The sequence below is a fragment of the Chiloscyllium punctatum genome, chromosome 4 (assembly GCF_047496795.1).
Source record: "Chiloscyllium punctatum isolate Juve2018m chromosome 4, sChiPun1.3, whole genome shotgun sequence".
In the NCBI taxonomy this organism is placed as follows: Eukaryota; Metazoa; Chordata; class Chondrichthyes; order Orectolobiformes; family Hemiscylliidae; genus Chiloscyllium; species Chiloscyllium punctatum.
In genome coordinates, this window is record NC_092742.1 from 65,276,367 (window position 1) to 65,291,786 (window position 15,420).

The following is a 15,420-nucleotide window of genomic DNA, read 5'->3' on the forward strand; positions in this document are numbered from 1 at the left end:
AGCTTAAGGTGGAATTTCCCCAGCCCCTGATTAACGTGGACAAGTGAGTCAGTTTGTAAACATGATGAGAACAGAAAAATGAGTCTTGATGCCGAGAAAAGAAAAATCTGATTTTTCATTAGAAGAATATCTCACTAGTAGACAGCTAGATACAGGCCAATTTGCTTACATTGACATGTCATTATTACCTATTCCCACAACATTTACATACAATTTCCTGTGAAGTTTTACCTTCCATCCTCATCCAAATCACAAGTACGCGCACAGGTAAAAAGGCTGGGAGAAATCATTACACTGAGGGAGTAAGCTTTTCTTGTGATTGATGTGAGGCCCAGCAAGGGGTAAACAGACACTTACACAGTAGATTCTAGATTAGTGGTGCTGGAAGAGCACAGCAGTTCAGGCAGCATCCAACGAGCAGCAAAATCGACGTTTCGGGCAAAAGCCCTTCATCAGGAATAAAGGAGGGCTTTTGCCCAAAACGTTGATTTCGCTGCTCGTTGGATGCTGCCTGAACTGCTGTGCTCTTCCAGCACCACTAATCCAGAATCTGGTTTCCAGCATCTGCAGTCATTGTTTTTACCTCACTTACACAGTAGAGGTTACAGGCATTGGTTATCACATAATCCTCTATGTGGCCATCATGTATTGACCAATTGTCTTGACAAAAATTCTTGGCCACAGGCAATCTTGACTATATCATTTAACATTATAAATTAAATCTAGTGTAAAGCTAAATAAGTTGTAAAGAACTAAATAAATTCCAACAGTCACAATCATCTTCCAAGGTTTATTAGCCCACACAATGTTCAGGAGCTACTTAATTCACACCATGAACTGCAAAACATCCACACCATTTTCATATATGCAATGCTGACTTTCCTGGGGAGTGTAGGGTTGGAGGTTGAGGGGGCATGATGTGGGAAAGATGAGTTGTTCATCTTCTGAGAAAGTCTGTGCTGTTTATAGAGGGACACTGGCACTACACTGTCTAGAAATGGCAGTCAGATCACTATGTCACAATGTCATGCAGATCTCCAATATAATCCTTTCTTCAACAAATTTCTGGTTGATGAGGGTCACTTCCACATCAAGTTCCCACGCAGATCAGGTCTGGGGGTTTGTTGCAGCGCAGTATTGATAGATGACATGATTAACCCTTGGATTCTTTCCTTTGGACAACTGGAGAACACAATAAAGCCTTGTATGAGGATTCCTGAAGGCTGCGGCATTGTACTGAATAGGAAATTTAGGATGTATCTTGGAAGGAACATCATCTTCAGCATCCTACAGTGCACCAGTATCAGCCAAAGCAACACAGGCAGGACTTTTTTGCCATCTTTTATTGTCTGTAAATGTACTGATGCTCAGAAACCAGCATCCCTGTGAAATTCCAACGACTACTGTTGCTTACTGCTTTGACTCTTCTCATTCACTTCCTGTTGTTTAATAAAGCTATTAGTTACAAACTGATGGAAGCCTTTCACAACATCCTGATGCTTCCTCATTCAGGCATGACAAAGTTTCATGGTAGCATGGGTGTAACACAAAAGACAACTATTATTGAGACAGTGTTGCAAAATTGTTTGATGCTAATGATTGCTCGTCTCTCTACTTTCATTTTTGTACCTGCAGCTATAATAACAGTTGTTCATGCAGCTGATGATGTAAAGTGGACATTTAAAAATGCAATGATGCATTTACAATCAACTTCCACCAGTGCCACCTATGTGCCCCTAGAAGGTTTTCTTTTTCCTTTCCTTTCCACTACTTATATTACAGCCCTGAAGCCCAAGGTAGGGTGGAGGTAGCCTGTCCTGTACCAATGAGGCCTGTTGGCTTTGGAGTTTTGGATGGATAATGCTTTGGGCCTTTGTCATTAGACGGCCCAGGCATAATGAGAGTTTTCTGCCACAATGCAAGTTCACCCTCCTTGAACTGCCACATGGTTGTGGATAGCAGATGTCGTGGAAGTGGCAATCCTGGTCATCTCTGGAGTATCCTGAGAGGAGACATCTTGGGGGCTGCATGTGTTTCCTCATCTGGGTGGCTGCCAACTGGCACTAGCTTGTCTCCTTGTGAGAAAAGAGCCCTACAATGTGGTTAAGTGAGGTCCCTCACTCTCCTGTTGCCTTGCCATTAGTGTTGAGCACCACTGGCTCCAGTGATGGAGCACAGATCAATGTGGATATCCAGCTGGACCTGGGACTGCATGGCACATGCCAACCTGACAAAAAGGCAGCCAAATACATACATGCTGGACATAGCACAGAACAGAAGGCATTAGTGAACTCCTCTAACCTTTGACAAATCTGCCTGCTGCACCTGAGCCTGTTTGTGCATTTGAATGAAGTATTTGATGGCTGACACGGTGAGATCTCTCCTGTCTGTGGCTGAGCATGTGCCTGATCTCCGATGGTCCAGAGTGTCAGTGACCTGGGCATTTCTTCCTTTGCTAACAGTGACATGCCAGTAGAATGTGCTCCTGCCTCTAACCCAGCTAATATAGCCATGAGATATCAGGATCTGAGCTGGTGGAGTATGTTGGAGACAGATGTTTCATCTGAGGCATCTACCTTTTCTTCCTCAGCACTGGAGGAGGAGCTCGTCTTTTCAGGATAGGGTCTGTGCAGATGCCACTGGAACTTGAAAAAACAAGACAGGAGATGAGTTACAAAATAGGGAAGAAGTTTGGGGATGTTAAGGATGCACTTAGAGTGCAGGTAATGGAAGATCAGTACAGCACTTGGCAGTGCATCTTACTCATTGCCAGGACAAGGATGTCTGATCATAACTACGAGTGGTCCCTATCCTCTCCTGCTCAGAAAAGAATTCTCTGCTATTGGGCTGAGGAAATATAAGAAGAAATGCCTTGTTTGAGCATGAAACACTTTTAATGGAGCATGGAACACTGAGACTGTTTGAGGCTGAAATGATTCTGCCTTTCTGGAGAGGAGACCTTGAATATTTGAAGCAGAGGAAGATACTGCAATGGAGGAAAAGAGCTGGACTATGACTTAGCATTGAATTGGTCCCAAGATATTGGGGCAGTGCCAGAGATCATAAATTCACAACATATATAAAACATTAGAATCTGGAGAAGTGGGTGTACTTAATGGGTATGTTTTAGAAGTAACACATATTTTAATGCAGACCCAATCATTTAACTCAGCAGTACTTTGTTCCATTTGTCCATGGGGGAGAACGATTTCTTCTACACCAAGGTTTAATTTTCTGGTAGGAAAATAAAATATCCAGTTAGGTTAAGAACAAAACATTCGATTGCATTGATGCGGGAACTACTGCCACATCTGGAATTTCCTTATATGTGCCCGATTGCTCAGTAGTTCATAGGTCAGGTGAAACAGCAGGGATGATTCTATTTGTATTTTATAGACGTAGTAGGGTTTGTAAGAGTTAAAGCCATTTTCTGTAATTTCACTGTTATGTGTGCCTTAATTACAGTTCTGAATTCCATGGTGAAGAAATATTACTAATAAGGACTAAACATTTCCCATTTTCTCATGAATAATATGATTATTTTATACATCTGCCAATATTTATTACCAAAACACAGAATTATAAATAATAAAAGAAACATGATGAATACTGAAGACATTGTAGCAATCAGTAGATCAGATTGTAACAGATTTTACAGCCCACATGAATTTTAATGCCTTTTTAAACATTATTTTTAAATGCCACCAGTAAAGGATTGTTGGTATCCATATAAGGTGATACCAACATCTATTGTAAAACACTACTTGTTGTGTTACACATTATATTAACACCAGTTGCCCAACTTCTTACTGTATTATGTGGTCTCTCAACATTTCCCATTGAAAATCAATAGGATCCACAGCCAAAAATCCTGTTATAATTTAGCAAAGTTTTTTATGTTGTAAATAATGCAGTTAAACATGATGAAATATAAAACTTAACATTAATATAGGAAATACCAAGCAAAAAGGAAGGCAGCTGTAGTTATTGTAGGTCAATTAGATCTAGGACATTTCTGCACAAGATCCTCAGGGTCCAATCATGTTCAGATAATTCATCAAAAGCCTTCCCTCCATCTTAAAATCAGAAGCAGGGATATTTGTTGATGATTGCTCAGTGTTCAGCATCATTTGCAACTCCTCAGAAACTGGAGTAGTCCATGTCCAAATGGACACGTTACGCTTGGGCTAATGAGTGACAAGTAAAATGTGCGTTAATAAAGTTTCAGGCAATAGCTTTCTCCAACAAGAGACAATCCAAACATCATCCTTGCCACTCAACGTCATTTCTATAACTAAATCCCCTACTAACAACATATGGGGGTTACGACTTACAAGAAACTAAACTGGACTAACCATCTAGAATAATCACAGAATCCCTACCATACGGAAGTAGGCAATACAACCCATTGAGTCCACACTGGCCTTCTGAACAGTGTTGCAACCAGACCCACCAGCGTACCCTATACCTGTAACCCTACTTTTTCAATGGCTAATTCACCTAACCTACATATCCCTGAACACTAGCATGGCCAATGTACCTAACCTGCACGGCTTTGGATTGTGGGAGGAAACTGGAGCACCCAGGGGAAATCCATGCAGACACGGGGAAAATGTGAAAACTCCACGCAGTCACCCAGTTCCCTAGTGCTGTGAGGCAGCTGTATTAACCACTGACCACCGTGCTACTTGAAATACGGTGGCAACAGAGCAGATCACAAGCTAGGGAATGTTGTAGTAAATAACTCACATACTGGATCCTCAAAGACTATCCATCATTTATAAGGCACAATTCATGAGTGCGATGGAAGAGTGTTCCTATAGCTTATGGTCCATCTGATGAATTTCAACATCTAGAAGGACAAGGGCAACAGATGTATGGATTGACTACTCTTCTGTGAAAGAGTGTGTTTTCAATAACACTCAAAAGATGTGATGCAATCCAGGTCAAAGCAGCCCAATATATTGCCACCCATCTAATACTTTCAGTATTCACTCCCTTTGCCACTGATGCAGTGTGTACTATCCACTAGATGCACAGCAAAAAAACTACGAAAGTTTCCAAACTCAAACAAAAAGCGAGCTCATAATTTGAGCAGGTAATAGAGAAGGCAATTAGAAAGTGGCCTTTATTTCAAAGTGAATGGAGAATAAAAATAGGAAACATTGGCTAAACCTATACTAGGCACTATTTAGACCACACATGGAATATTGTGAACAATTTTGGACTGCTTATCTAAAAGATAGACTGGTGTTAGAGGTGGTTCAGAGTTGGTTCACTAGATTGATCCAGGGTATGGCCTTATAAGGTGAGGTTAAATAGGTTGGGCCTGCACATATTTTAATTTGTGTGAACAAGAGTTCATTTTGTTGAAACATACAAGCTTCTTAAAGGACTGGACACATTTTTTGCAGAAAGGTTGTTTCCCTTTGTGGGAGAGTCTAGTCAGGTGGGCGGCACAGTGGCACAGTGGTAAGCACTGTTGCCTCACAGCGCCAGAGACCCAGGCTCAATTCCTGCCTCAGGCAACTGTCTGTGTGGTGTTTGCACATTCTCCCCGCATCTGCATGGGTTTCCTCTGGGTGCTCCGGTTTCCTCCCACAGTCCAAAAATGTGCAGGTTAGGTGAATTGGCCATGCTAAATTGCCCGTAGTGTTAGGTGAAGGGGTAAATGTAGGGGAATGGGTCTGGGTGGGTTGCTCTTTGGCGGGTTGATGTGGACTTGTTGGGCCGAAGGGCCTGTTTCCACACTGTAAGTAATCTAATAATCTCAAGTATGGGGTCACCCATTTATAACACAGACAAGGAGGAATTTCTTCTCCTACAGAGTAGATATTCTGTGGAATGTTTTATTGCAGAGGGTTGTAGAAGTTTAGTTATTAAGGATATTCATGGTTGAGATTTTTAATCAGTTAGAGAATTGAGGATTGTGGGGAAAGGCAGGAAAGTGGAGTTGAGGATTGACAGATCAGTCATGTTCACATGATCTACTTCTGTTCCTATATCTTATGGTCCATCTAATGAATTTCAACATCTGGAAGGACAAGGGCAACAGATGTAGGGCCACTATTAATAATTTTCTCTCGAAGCTACACACTATCGCAATTTGGAACTATATTGCTGTTTCTTCAGTATCATTGGGTCAAAAAAACCCTATAACTCCTTCCTTAAAGGCACTGTGAGTGTATCTATGCCATGTAATTGCTAAGGAAGGCAGCTCACTGCCATTTCTAAGGGTAGTTAGGTATTGGCAAAAAAAAATTGACTAAGCTAATGATGACCATATTCCATGAAGAATGAAAGAATCTCTGGAGCCCAGAAACAGGAGCAGATCACTTAGCAGTCAAGTCTATTCTACCAGTAAGTTAATGTTGTTCGAGATCTCAACATCTTCCATCCATTTTTGCTCCACATCCAATTAAACCAACATTAAATCATATCTATCTGAAACAGTTGTGAAAATTTTAACTTATCCAGCATCTACAAGATATTTTCATATTTGCAATACCCTTTGAAGGAAAATGTGCTTTCAGTCCACGTGGCCTTTTAATTTTTAAGACTCTGACCATTAGTCAACTCAATTAGAGGAAATAGTTACTTTGGACTGAATCTTACATTTTGTTAGCCTAGTTTAAGCTGCATCTGATTTTTTGGAAGGATTTTTGCCAAGAGGCCTCACATGTTTTCTCACACTATTAAATCAGGCTAACCAAATTAATTATTTACCCTAGTCCATTGGCATCTCATATTCAATTTCCACCCATCTTATCGCACACAAAACGCATAGGAACTGCGACTCAGTGGAGATCTGTCCAAAGATGAGCATCCTATGGACCTTAACAATCCTGTAAAGGTTGCTATCCATCTGGATAAGCATTGGGAGGCTGGCGTTTCCCCTCATCTGCAGCTTAGTGGCACAACAGCCATAAGGCCATGCTGTTAATGGCCCAAAGCTGACATGGCTGACATGCCTTTGCACATACAACTGCCTTCTCTTACCCTCATAACTGTTTGACCACCACACCACACATCTTACTTGTTCCTAACTGCATCCCATATGATGAACCTCTAAGTCAGTGTTACTCAATCCCCTCCATCCACTAGGCGGAGGTGGATACTGCAGATGCTAGAGATTAAGAATCAAGGTTACAGCGGTCCTGGAAAAGCACAGCAGGCCAGGCAGCATCCGAGGAGCAGGACATTCAACATGTCACGCAAAAGCCCTTCATCAGGAATCACTGTCCATTGTCAACCTGGCATCTTGCTGTTGCTGGCCAGTAGGAACCATCACATATAGGCAAATACTTGAACCACTTCAAACACAAGCATGAGCTTATATTGACAGAAATGAAAAGGTAACAGAAATGAAATCAACTGAAGCTGAACTATGCCCCCACATTGCCAACCAAATTTCAGCAGACGATTAAAAAATGTTACAGTCAATAATTGTTTGCTGCACCTAAATCTTATCTACGGGAACCAGGCATAAATGAGGTTTTGTCTCATGTCATGGACCACAACAGATCCCATCAAAATATATTAAGAACGTAGTCTAGACCCTAATTTTTCATATTTTAAAGGTAAATGTCAAGTGCTGTGTTCCAGATGGAATTCACTTGGTCAAAAATCTCAATGTTACTCAATTTATTCAAACACTGTAGTTAAAATACAACAAAAGAATGAAGAACTTGGAATAACTTAACTTCATTGAAAAATTTGGCAGAATAATATAAAAAGTAGCTACTACTAATTAACTGTTCCAAAAAAGCAACATCCCATAGATACACCCTTGGCAAGAAGACAAATTCAGAAAACAAATGGTCTCACAAAGAGTTCTCCAGTCTAAGAGGAAAGAACATCAAAAGACAAATCTGAGAGAAACTCAGAGAGAGAATGAGAGAGAGAGAGAGAGAGAGAGAGAGAGAGAGAGAGAGAGAATAGCAGTCAGGAGAGATTCACTGCCTTCCAACCCTGCCAAGACCTCAGCAACAACTGTTGAAAGTCCTGGAGCTGTGAGAGCTTGACCACAGCCACTCAGGCTGCTTCTAATGTTCCAACTTTCCTTTGAAAACACAAAGTTTCACAATTTGTTTATCTCCTCATAGACTGCTTGGTACCTGTCCTCAATCTCTCAGAAACCAGAGCAAAACACACCTCTTAAAGCCACAGCATCATCACACTGGTTTGTAACATCCATCATAATTGAGCTCTTTTATGGACAATGTCAATTTCCTCCATCCCAATGTCCTCATTCTCCTCCTTGGAAGATAATTTCTATCCCCTCCTCCAGTCCATCTGGACATTGCTCCACTATCAGCCCTAATTGTGCAGAGTACAGACCACCAAGTTTATGGGACACACTCTGTCCAGAGTATATTGGAGGTCACTGTGCAGCTGCATTTCAGGGTGTACAACAAAGAGATCCCACAAAGATATCTTGTTGCTCCCTGGAAGGAACGAATCATGTAAAGGTTTAGCAATACAACAACCTTCACAATGAGCAGAAGAAGACTGTCTCCCATTCCTGCAGATCTAGGTTCCATTCCAACATCTGGTACAGTTTCATCACAGAGCCCTGGGACATACAGATTCAGCATCTTGCTCAGGCCCAGGAAATACAGTAGGGTTAGTAAACGACTGAGCATTCTACTCATCTCAGCATCCTGCGGGGATTTGCATCTGCAACCTCTCCCTGAGCTGGGTGTTCCTCATCCACTTCTAGGGTCTGCTGCTGCTCCTGGGTTTGCCATTGGTCTTGTTCCATCTACTTCCATTTATTACTTCGTTAGGTAGGCAGCTACAGTGACCACCAGGCAGCAGTGCCCATTACTCTTACTGGAAGTGGGCCAAACTTAGATACAGAAGAAGCTCTCAGAACCATATTTAGTGCTGCAGCTTTCACATGTGGGCTGAGCAAAATCCTTCACACAATGAGATATGTGACAGTGGATAATGGGAGACATGTTCACAATTTGCCTCAGCATATGTAGTTACTTGATAAAGATGCTGTACTGACTGAGTGATCCAATATGTCAGCGAAAAGGGGCTGCCTGTGAGGCAACACTACCCTCCAATTTCCATACTCATATTAACACTGACCCTCACGCTGCATTCTGCACAGACAATCATTATGCTTATGTGATAGATCAGGAGGTGGAATTAATAGTGGTTTCTCTTCAGTCAGCACAGGCCTTTTGTACAGTCATTGCTGATCACTGCAACATGATTGAGGTGCCAAGTTGCACTTGTCGCCCAATTCTGTCACACAATGGACCATAGGCCATGTCATGCAGACCCCCATAAGATTCTGCTCTTCATGTCCATACAATCAAAACCTTATACCATTTTAAACAGTTTAATTGACTCAAACCTTCAAAATGACCAGGGTATACAACTACTATTTATTCAAAATCAGAAACTGCTGGCAAAACTCAGCAGATCTGGTAGTATCTGTGGAGAGGAAGCAGAGTTTAAGTTTTGGATTCAATGACCCTTCTTCAGAATGTTTTCAGCACTTTCTGATTTTGTTTCTGATTTCCAGCATCCACAGTTCTTTGTTTTTTTTAAATTATTTATTCAACCGCCTTATAATTTAATCCTTTGAGGCCTGCTCTCTTCCTACCTGTCTGAAACATGGTGCCCAAAATTAAGACCCAAAATAATTCATTCATTTACAATTATTCCCAGGTTACTTTTTTAGTGTTTAATGTGACAAATGTCAATCACAAACCAACATTTTAAATGTTAATGTAGTCCTTTTAGGTCTGACTTGAAGCAGTAAAGCATCATTTTGGAGAGAGTATTACTAATTCCCTGATGACCATGATGTAGACTTCATTTAATTTCTTTGTAGTTTTAAGTAGTACATTTTAATAAATAATTAAGTTTCTCTTTAACTCCTTCTCACTCAGAAATGTCAAGAATCAAATTACTTTCAAACTAGCGAGACAGAAGATTTGGTTGCTTTGGAAATCGTTAAAATATCTTTCACCCAATCTGCAATATTTGAGAGTTAAAAATACAGCCAATATTTTCCAAGGCTGCAAACTATATCCATTCATATTCTTGGTTTACATAATAAGTATGCTTGTCAGCAGTCTTGTAGTTATAAAGAGTAATTTTAGGATGTAAGGGTACATTTCACTCTTCACAGTAGACCTAGTTTTGCCTTAGGCACTGTAGATAATGAACTGTTTGGGATCAGCAAGGAAACACTTGTGTTTTTACAAAACTTTGTATACTTCCTTTCCTAGTTAAATTAATGCTATCTACAACAGTAACAAAGAATTGTGTTGCCTCAGCCCACCTTTCAAGTACACATGAGCAAATCTGAACCTATGTGGGATCAGCTGATATTTCCCGTTCTACCTAAGACTAGAAAAAATGTCAGGAACATTGTTCACTCTAGCAAACAAGGAACCGTGCTTCTTATCATTTTTTTAAAGGACTACATTAGTAAATAAGGACATGTCATTGTTTTGGAATGTGAAATCCACAAAGAGTGTCTCCCTCAGCCTAACAGTTCTACATTCAGCATTATAAAATGTTTTAAATGTCAAAGGCAAAGCACCACTTACACACTGCTATCCGTCATCAACACTAAGTCTCTGTAGCAGACTGACGTTAGCCTGAGTACATGTTCTACCCTCAGTGAGTGACACATCTAATTTATTAACGCTGTTCTACTTAATTTACTCCATTCTCTCGACCTGTAACAAATACAAGTTTCTCAAAAAACTCAACTTAACATTCTTAACTAAAGGACAAACAGTAAGGTTTCTACAAAAAATAATCAGCTACCTAATGTCTGGAACAAGCTTGAGCTCTGTAATATGATCCTTACATGAACCATAATCTCCTGTTTATTTCCCCTAATGAGGCAGGAGTTAAAACAGTTGACCTGATCAGATTCAGATGGCAGCCCTAAAGGAGTGAGCCCCCTGCTGCATTTTGGGTCCGACACCCTTTGTTACCTCCAAGTGAGCTGAGACCAGGCTGTGAACCATGTAAATAGGAGGTTTCCAGGTTAATGAAAAGCCATAACTTCATCCCACTGCTGCTGCGGACTTCACTCCAAGTTTAGAACAATCTTTCCACAACCTACTATTAATGCATAACAAATGTGTTTGAGAAATGAAATGAGTTTTGTGATAATATATTTTTGATTAAATGGAGAACTTAAAATGCCATGGCTTCATGTTAAAAATATATTATCTTAACATTCAATAGAGTCAAATGTCAATGACAAAATCAAACCAAAATGGCTTGTAATCTCAAAGTTTAAGTTCCTAACAATTGTAATTAAACTTAGTCTTGCAACCCTATGATAGAAATAATGTAGAGATTAAATTATGGAATTCAAGATTTAATTCAATCTTCAAATTCAATTTCAAATGCAAAATAATCTCCAAATATATTCATGGTAGCAGTCCTTCTATTTTTAACTTACATAAATGTGTCAAAGTTTCTTAATACATCAATGCCAGAATACTATCCTTTTGGATGTAACGTGAAATAACCTATGTGCTGGACTGAAAGCAAAATGCAACACAATAGAAAGTGAGAATTTCAAATGTTCCTTTTTCAACTGAAACTGATTTAACTTGGAAACCAAACTCTTTTTCATGTATGCTGGCAAATTGCATTAATTTAAGAATACCAGCCTTAGCATTCCCATATTATGTTACAGTGTCTTTCATTCAACTGCTGTTTTCTGCTGTACTCAATTACAAGTCAAGAATGAAAAATATGATGTGATGTGAATCTGTGGTCAGGTCATTCATATGCTGCACTACCATATAAACTATAACCAGAATCTGTTTGAACAAGTCAAGAAGTTGGAATGAAATGAGTTAATGTACAAGAAATGGTTGAACAGCTTCTCAGCTTAATGATCAAACAGGATTGAATGATTTAATGTGTATGATAATATGCAGCAAAGTTCACATTTTGTTTTAACGTCTGATCAAAATATGGGACAGAATTGCCTCATGCTTTCCCTAATCCATTAATCTGCCCTCTCACTGCCAATCCCTAATGCTCTTCACAACCCCAACTCAGCACTGGTACTAAGAGAAAGGAAAATTTTGTTCTGATTAAAGCATGTAGAATACAGTAGATCTGAATCATATACTCTTTCTGCATCAGTTTGCAAGTAAACTACAGGTTGTCAATGGGAATAGTTAAACAAGACTCATTTGTTTGGCTTGCTAAATCCCTGAAGTAAAACCAGTTTGAAAAGTTACTTTTTTTAAAAAAAAGAAGGAAGTAAACAACATAGCTATAGAGATTCTAGACAGTAAACACAGCAATAAATTGTAAATTGAAATCCAAACTCAAAAATAATTACAAGAATGTAATTCTATTAGCTGTTTTAGCCCTGATAGGACTTCTTTGATATTTGTCTCCTTTAAAAGGAATGGCTCATGTTTTTTCACAGAATGAAAGATTATCAGTTTGCCAAGTTATCTCCATTGCAGAATGACATTAAAATACCAATTACACAGGCAAGCTCTGACATTTTAAATCACCAGTTGACAGCCCGCATTCTGGATGACTTCCAGTATCAATAAAACTTGCTCAAGCAAAGCCTTACCTGGTTTTCACCACGTCGAGGGGATGCATCAGACAAATTTCCACAAGACCTAAACAGGTGAAGAAAAGAAACATCCAGTAAATATTAGCACAAATGATGGTTATGCTTCACTGCAGGAATGTGAAAATTACTATTGTATGAAAGATTAAATATGATAACTGAGGCAAGATGGAGCAACTAAATAGGACAAAAAAAAGTGCGTGGAAGAAAATAACTCAGTAATTTTATATTAATTCAGTATATGCATCTAAACCACTAGTATGACTCATTGAATAATTATTTTCACCACATTTTGGAATATAGTAATACCAAGCCCATTTTGAGATTAATTGGGGTTGGACCAAACCATCTGCTATGTATAAGTTTATTTTGACTAAAACAAAATTATATTAGTAACTCACTTTAAACATTCCTTATCACAACAAGAGTAGTGCATTCAGTCTGGACAAGACTTCAAAAGTGATACAAAGGTTACGTGAGCAGAAAGGATTTACAAGAATAGTTCCAAGTGTTGGATTTTACCTACAAGGTTAGATTGTGAAAGCTAACCAGGAGCATAGGAGTTTCAGAATTCGAACATAAGAACCTAGAAACAGGAATAGGTCATTTAAATTATTCAGGCTACTTTTCCAATCAGTAACATCATGATTGTTCCCACCTCCAAGTGGAGGGCCATAACTCCACTTTTCTGCCCATAACTCAACTCCGTTGGAGTTCAAAATTCAGTCTAGCCAGTCTTGATTATATTTATTGGTCCAAACTCCATTGTCCTTGAAGGAAGAGAATTCCAAAGATTTAAAGTGATCTGAGAGAAGAAATTTCTCCTTATCCTCATTGTAAATGGGAGACCCTTCATTTTTAAAATGTGGTCTCTAGTTCTCAATTTCCTTATGAGGAGAAACATCCTCTCAGCACTCAAATTGTCAAAATGCCTCAGAACCTTATAAGTAATAACTTCACCTCCTAATCTTTTAAATCCCAAGGATTTTAGGTCTAACCTGCCCAATCTTTCTTATAAGCCAACACCATCATTTCAAGATTCAGACTCGTGAACCTTCTCAGGACTGCCTCCAATATGAGCATTTCCAGAAACAATTTGCACCCATGTTCCTAATACCCCAGTTATTTCAGAAGCTATAACTTTTCTTACAAGTCTGTTGTGAGGCATTGTTTAGAATGTCCTATTTGAAATCCATACACATCATATCTACAGCATTATCCTCCTCAACTTTGTTTCTTGATCAAAAATCTCCATAAAGTTAGTCCAACATGATTTTCCCTTAAGAAATTCATGGAGCTCTTCCCAATTAATATTTTTCTATCAATATAGCTATTAATTCTATTTTGAACAATTGTTTCCAGTAATTTCCCCACCACTGAAATCAAACTGGTTGTAATTTCTAAGTTTATCTTTACAACCTTTTTTGTTTAAGGGAATAAACTTATAATTCTCTTCCACTCCACCCCAAGTTTAGGGAAGGTTGAAAGATTATTCCCAATGCCTCTGCAATTTCTACGCTTGATTCCTTCAATATTTTTGAACGCATCTTATCTGATCTCAGTGCTTTATCGATGTTAAGTACCAATGCCTCTCCAATACCATCGTTTAAATCGGTCCGGTGTCCAAGTTTCCTCCTCTGTCACCATGGACTGTGCAGCATCTCCTCCCTTAGAACAGACAAATGTGAATTATTCATTCAACACATCTCAGCTAAGTCCATTGCCTCTACTGCTTCTATAGCTTCTTGTCTTGTAACCTATTTCCCCAAAGCACATCTGCCAAAGTGGTCTTTCATACTCCTGTACAAGGTCACGGCTGTTGAAGGCAAAGTAAATAAATAAAATGATACTAGATGGTACTGGAACTAAGGGACACAGATTTGATGCTTTAGGCAATTGATGGAAGGATAAGTGAAGAACATTTTATGCAGTGAATGCAACAACCGGGAACTTGCTGCCTATGAGGTGGTAGGAAATAGAGATGAGGAATAATTTCAAAAGGAAATTGGATGGGCACTTAAGAGAAATAACTTTACAGGGCAAGTGAATTAGAACACAGAAATAAGACCGATTGGATTACTCTTCAGATTTTGAAGGCTGAACAGTCTCCTTCAGTGCCATAATTACTGTGACATATGAATCTACTCTTTTAAATATTCAAAGGACTTTTGGGACCTATGTGGCCCACTTTAAGGTTATAAATACAAAATCACTTGACATACTGTGCAGCATTACCAACTGGATCAGCAATATACTAAAGGCAGTGATGGATGGATAGAATCCAGTGCTGATTTATAAAACTTTCAGAAAACATATTTTTATGTTATATATACTGACAGAAAAGTAATCTTCAGTATTGTTTAGCATGTTGTCAGCAAGACATTTGCAAAACAACAGTTTGTCTTTATACAGTATCTTTAATGTAGAAAACTTCTCATGAAACACTTCACATTGGAAAGGAGTGGTCAGAAGCCTGGTCAAAGAAATGACATTTTTTCATAAAGGACAAAGTGTGGTTGCAAAGTAGACGGGTTTAGGGAGGAAGTGCTGAAGAAAATAAAAGTGACTGTGAAAGACGGTGACACTAAAGGTGGAACAAAAAGAGGAGGAAGGCACAGGAGGTCAGACTTAAGGTACAAGAGAGTTTGACACATTGTAGGTTTTATGAAGATGAGCAGTGATGAAATTCAAATATGACCAAGAATTTTGAGTTTGAAATGGTAGGGATAAAATTGGTTAGCATTTAAAGGTATATAAGTTAATTTTTGACAGCCAGCATAAATTTGTTAAAGACAAATTACATTAACAGATTACAAATTTACTGG

At 39.1% G+C, this 15,420-nt stretch overlaps 1 protein-coding gene across 7 annotated transcripts in view; it reads right to left on the reverse strand.

The window, feature by feature from the left end:
• slc25a21 (solute carrier family 25 member 21) overlaps positions 1-15,420 on the reverse strand; it is a 565,742-nt gene that overhangs the window by 106,276 nt on the left and 444,046 nt on the right. For all 7 annotated transcript variants that reach the window (XM_072568920.1, XM_072568916.1, XM_072568915.1 and 4 more), the window contains one exon: positions 12,596-12,644. In XM_072568920.1, the coding sequence (XP_072425021.1) occupies positions 12,596-12,624 (29 nt within the window). In that variant the 5' untranslated portion in view covers positions 12,625-12,644. The remainder of the gene's footprint in view (positions 1-12,595; positions 12,645-15,420) is intronic.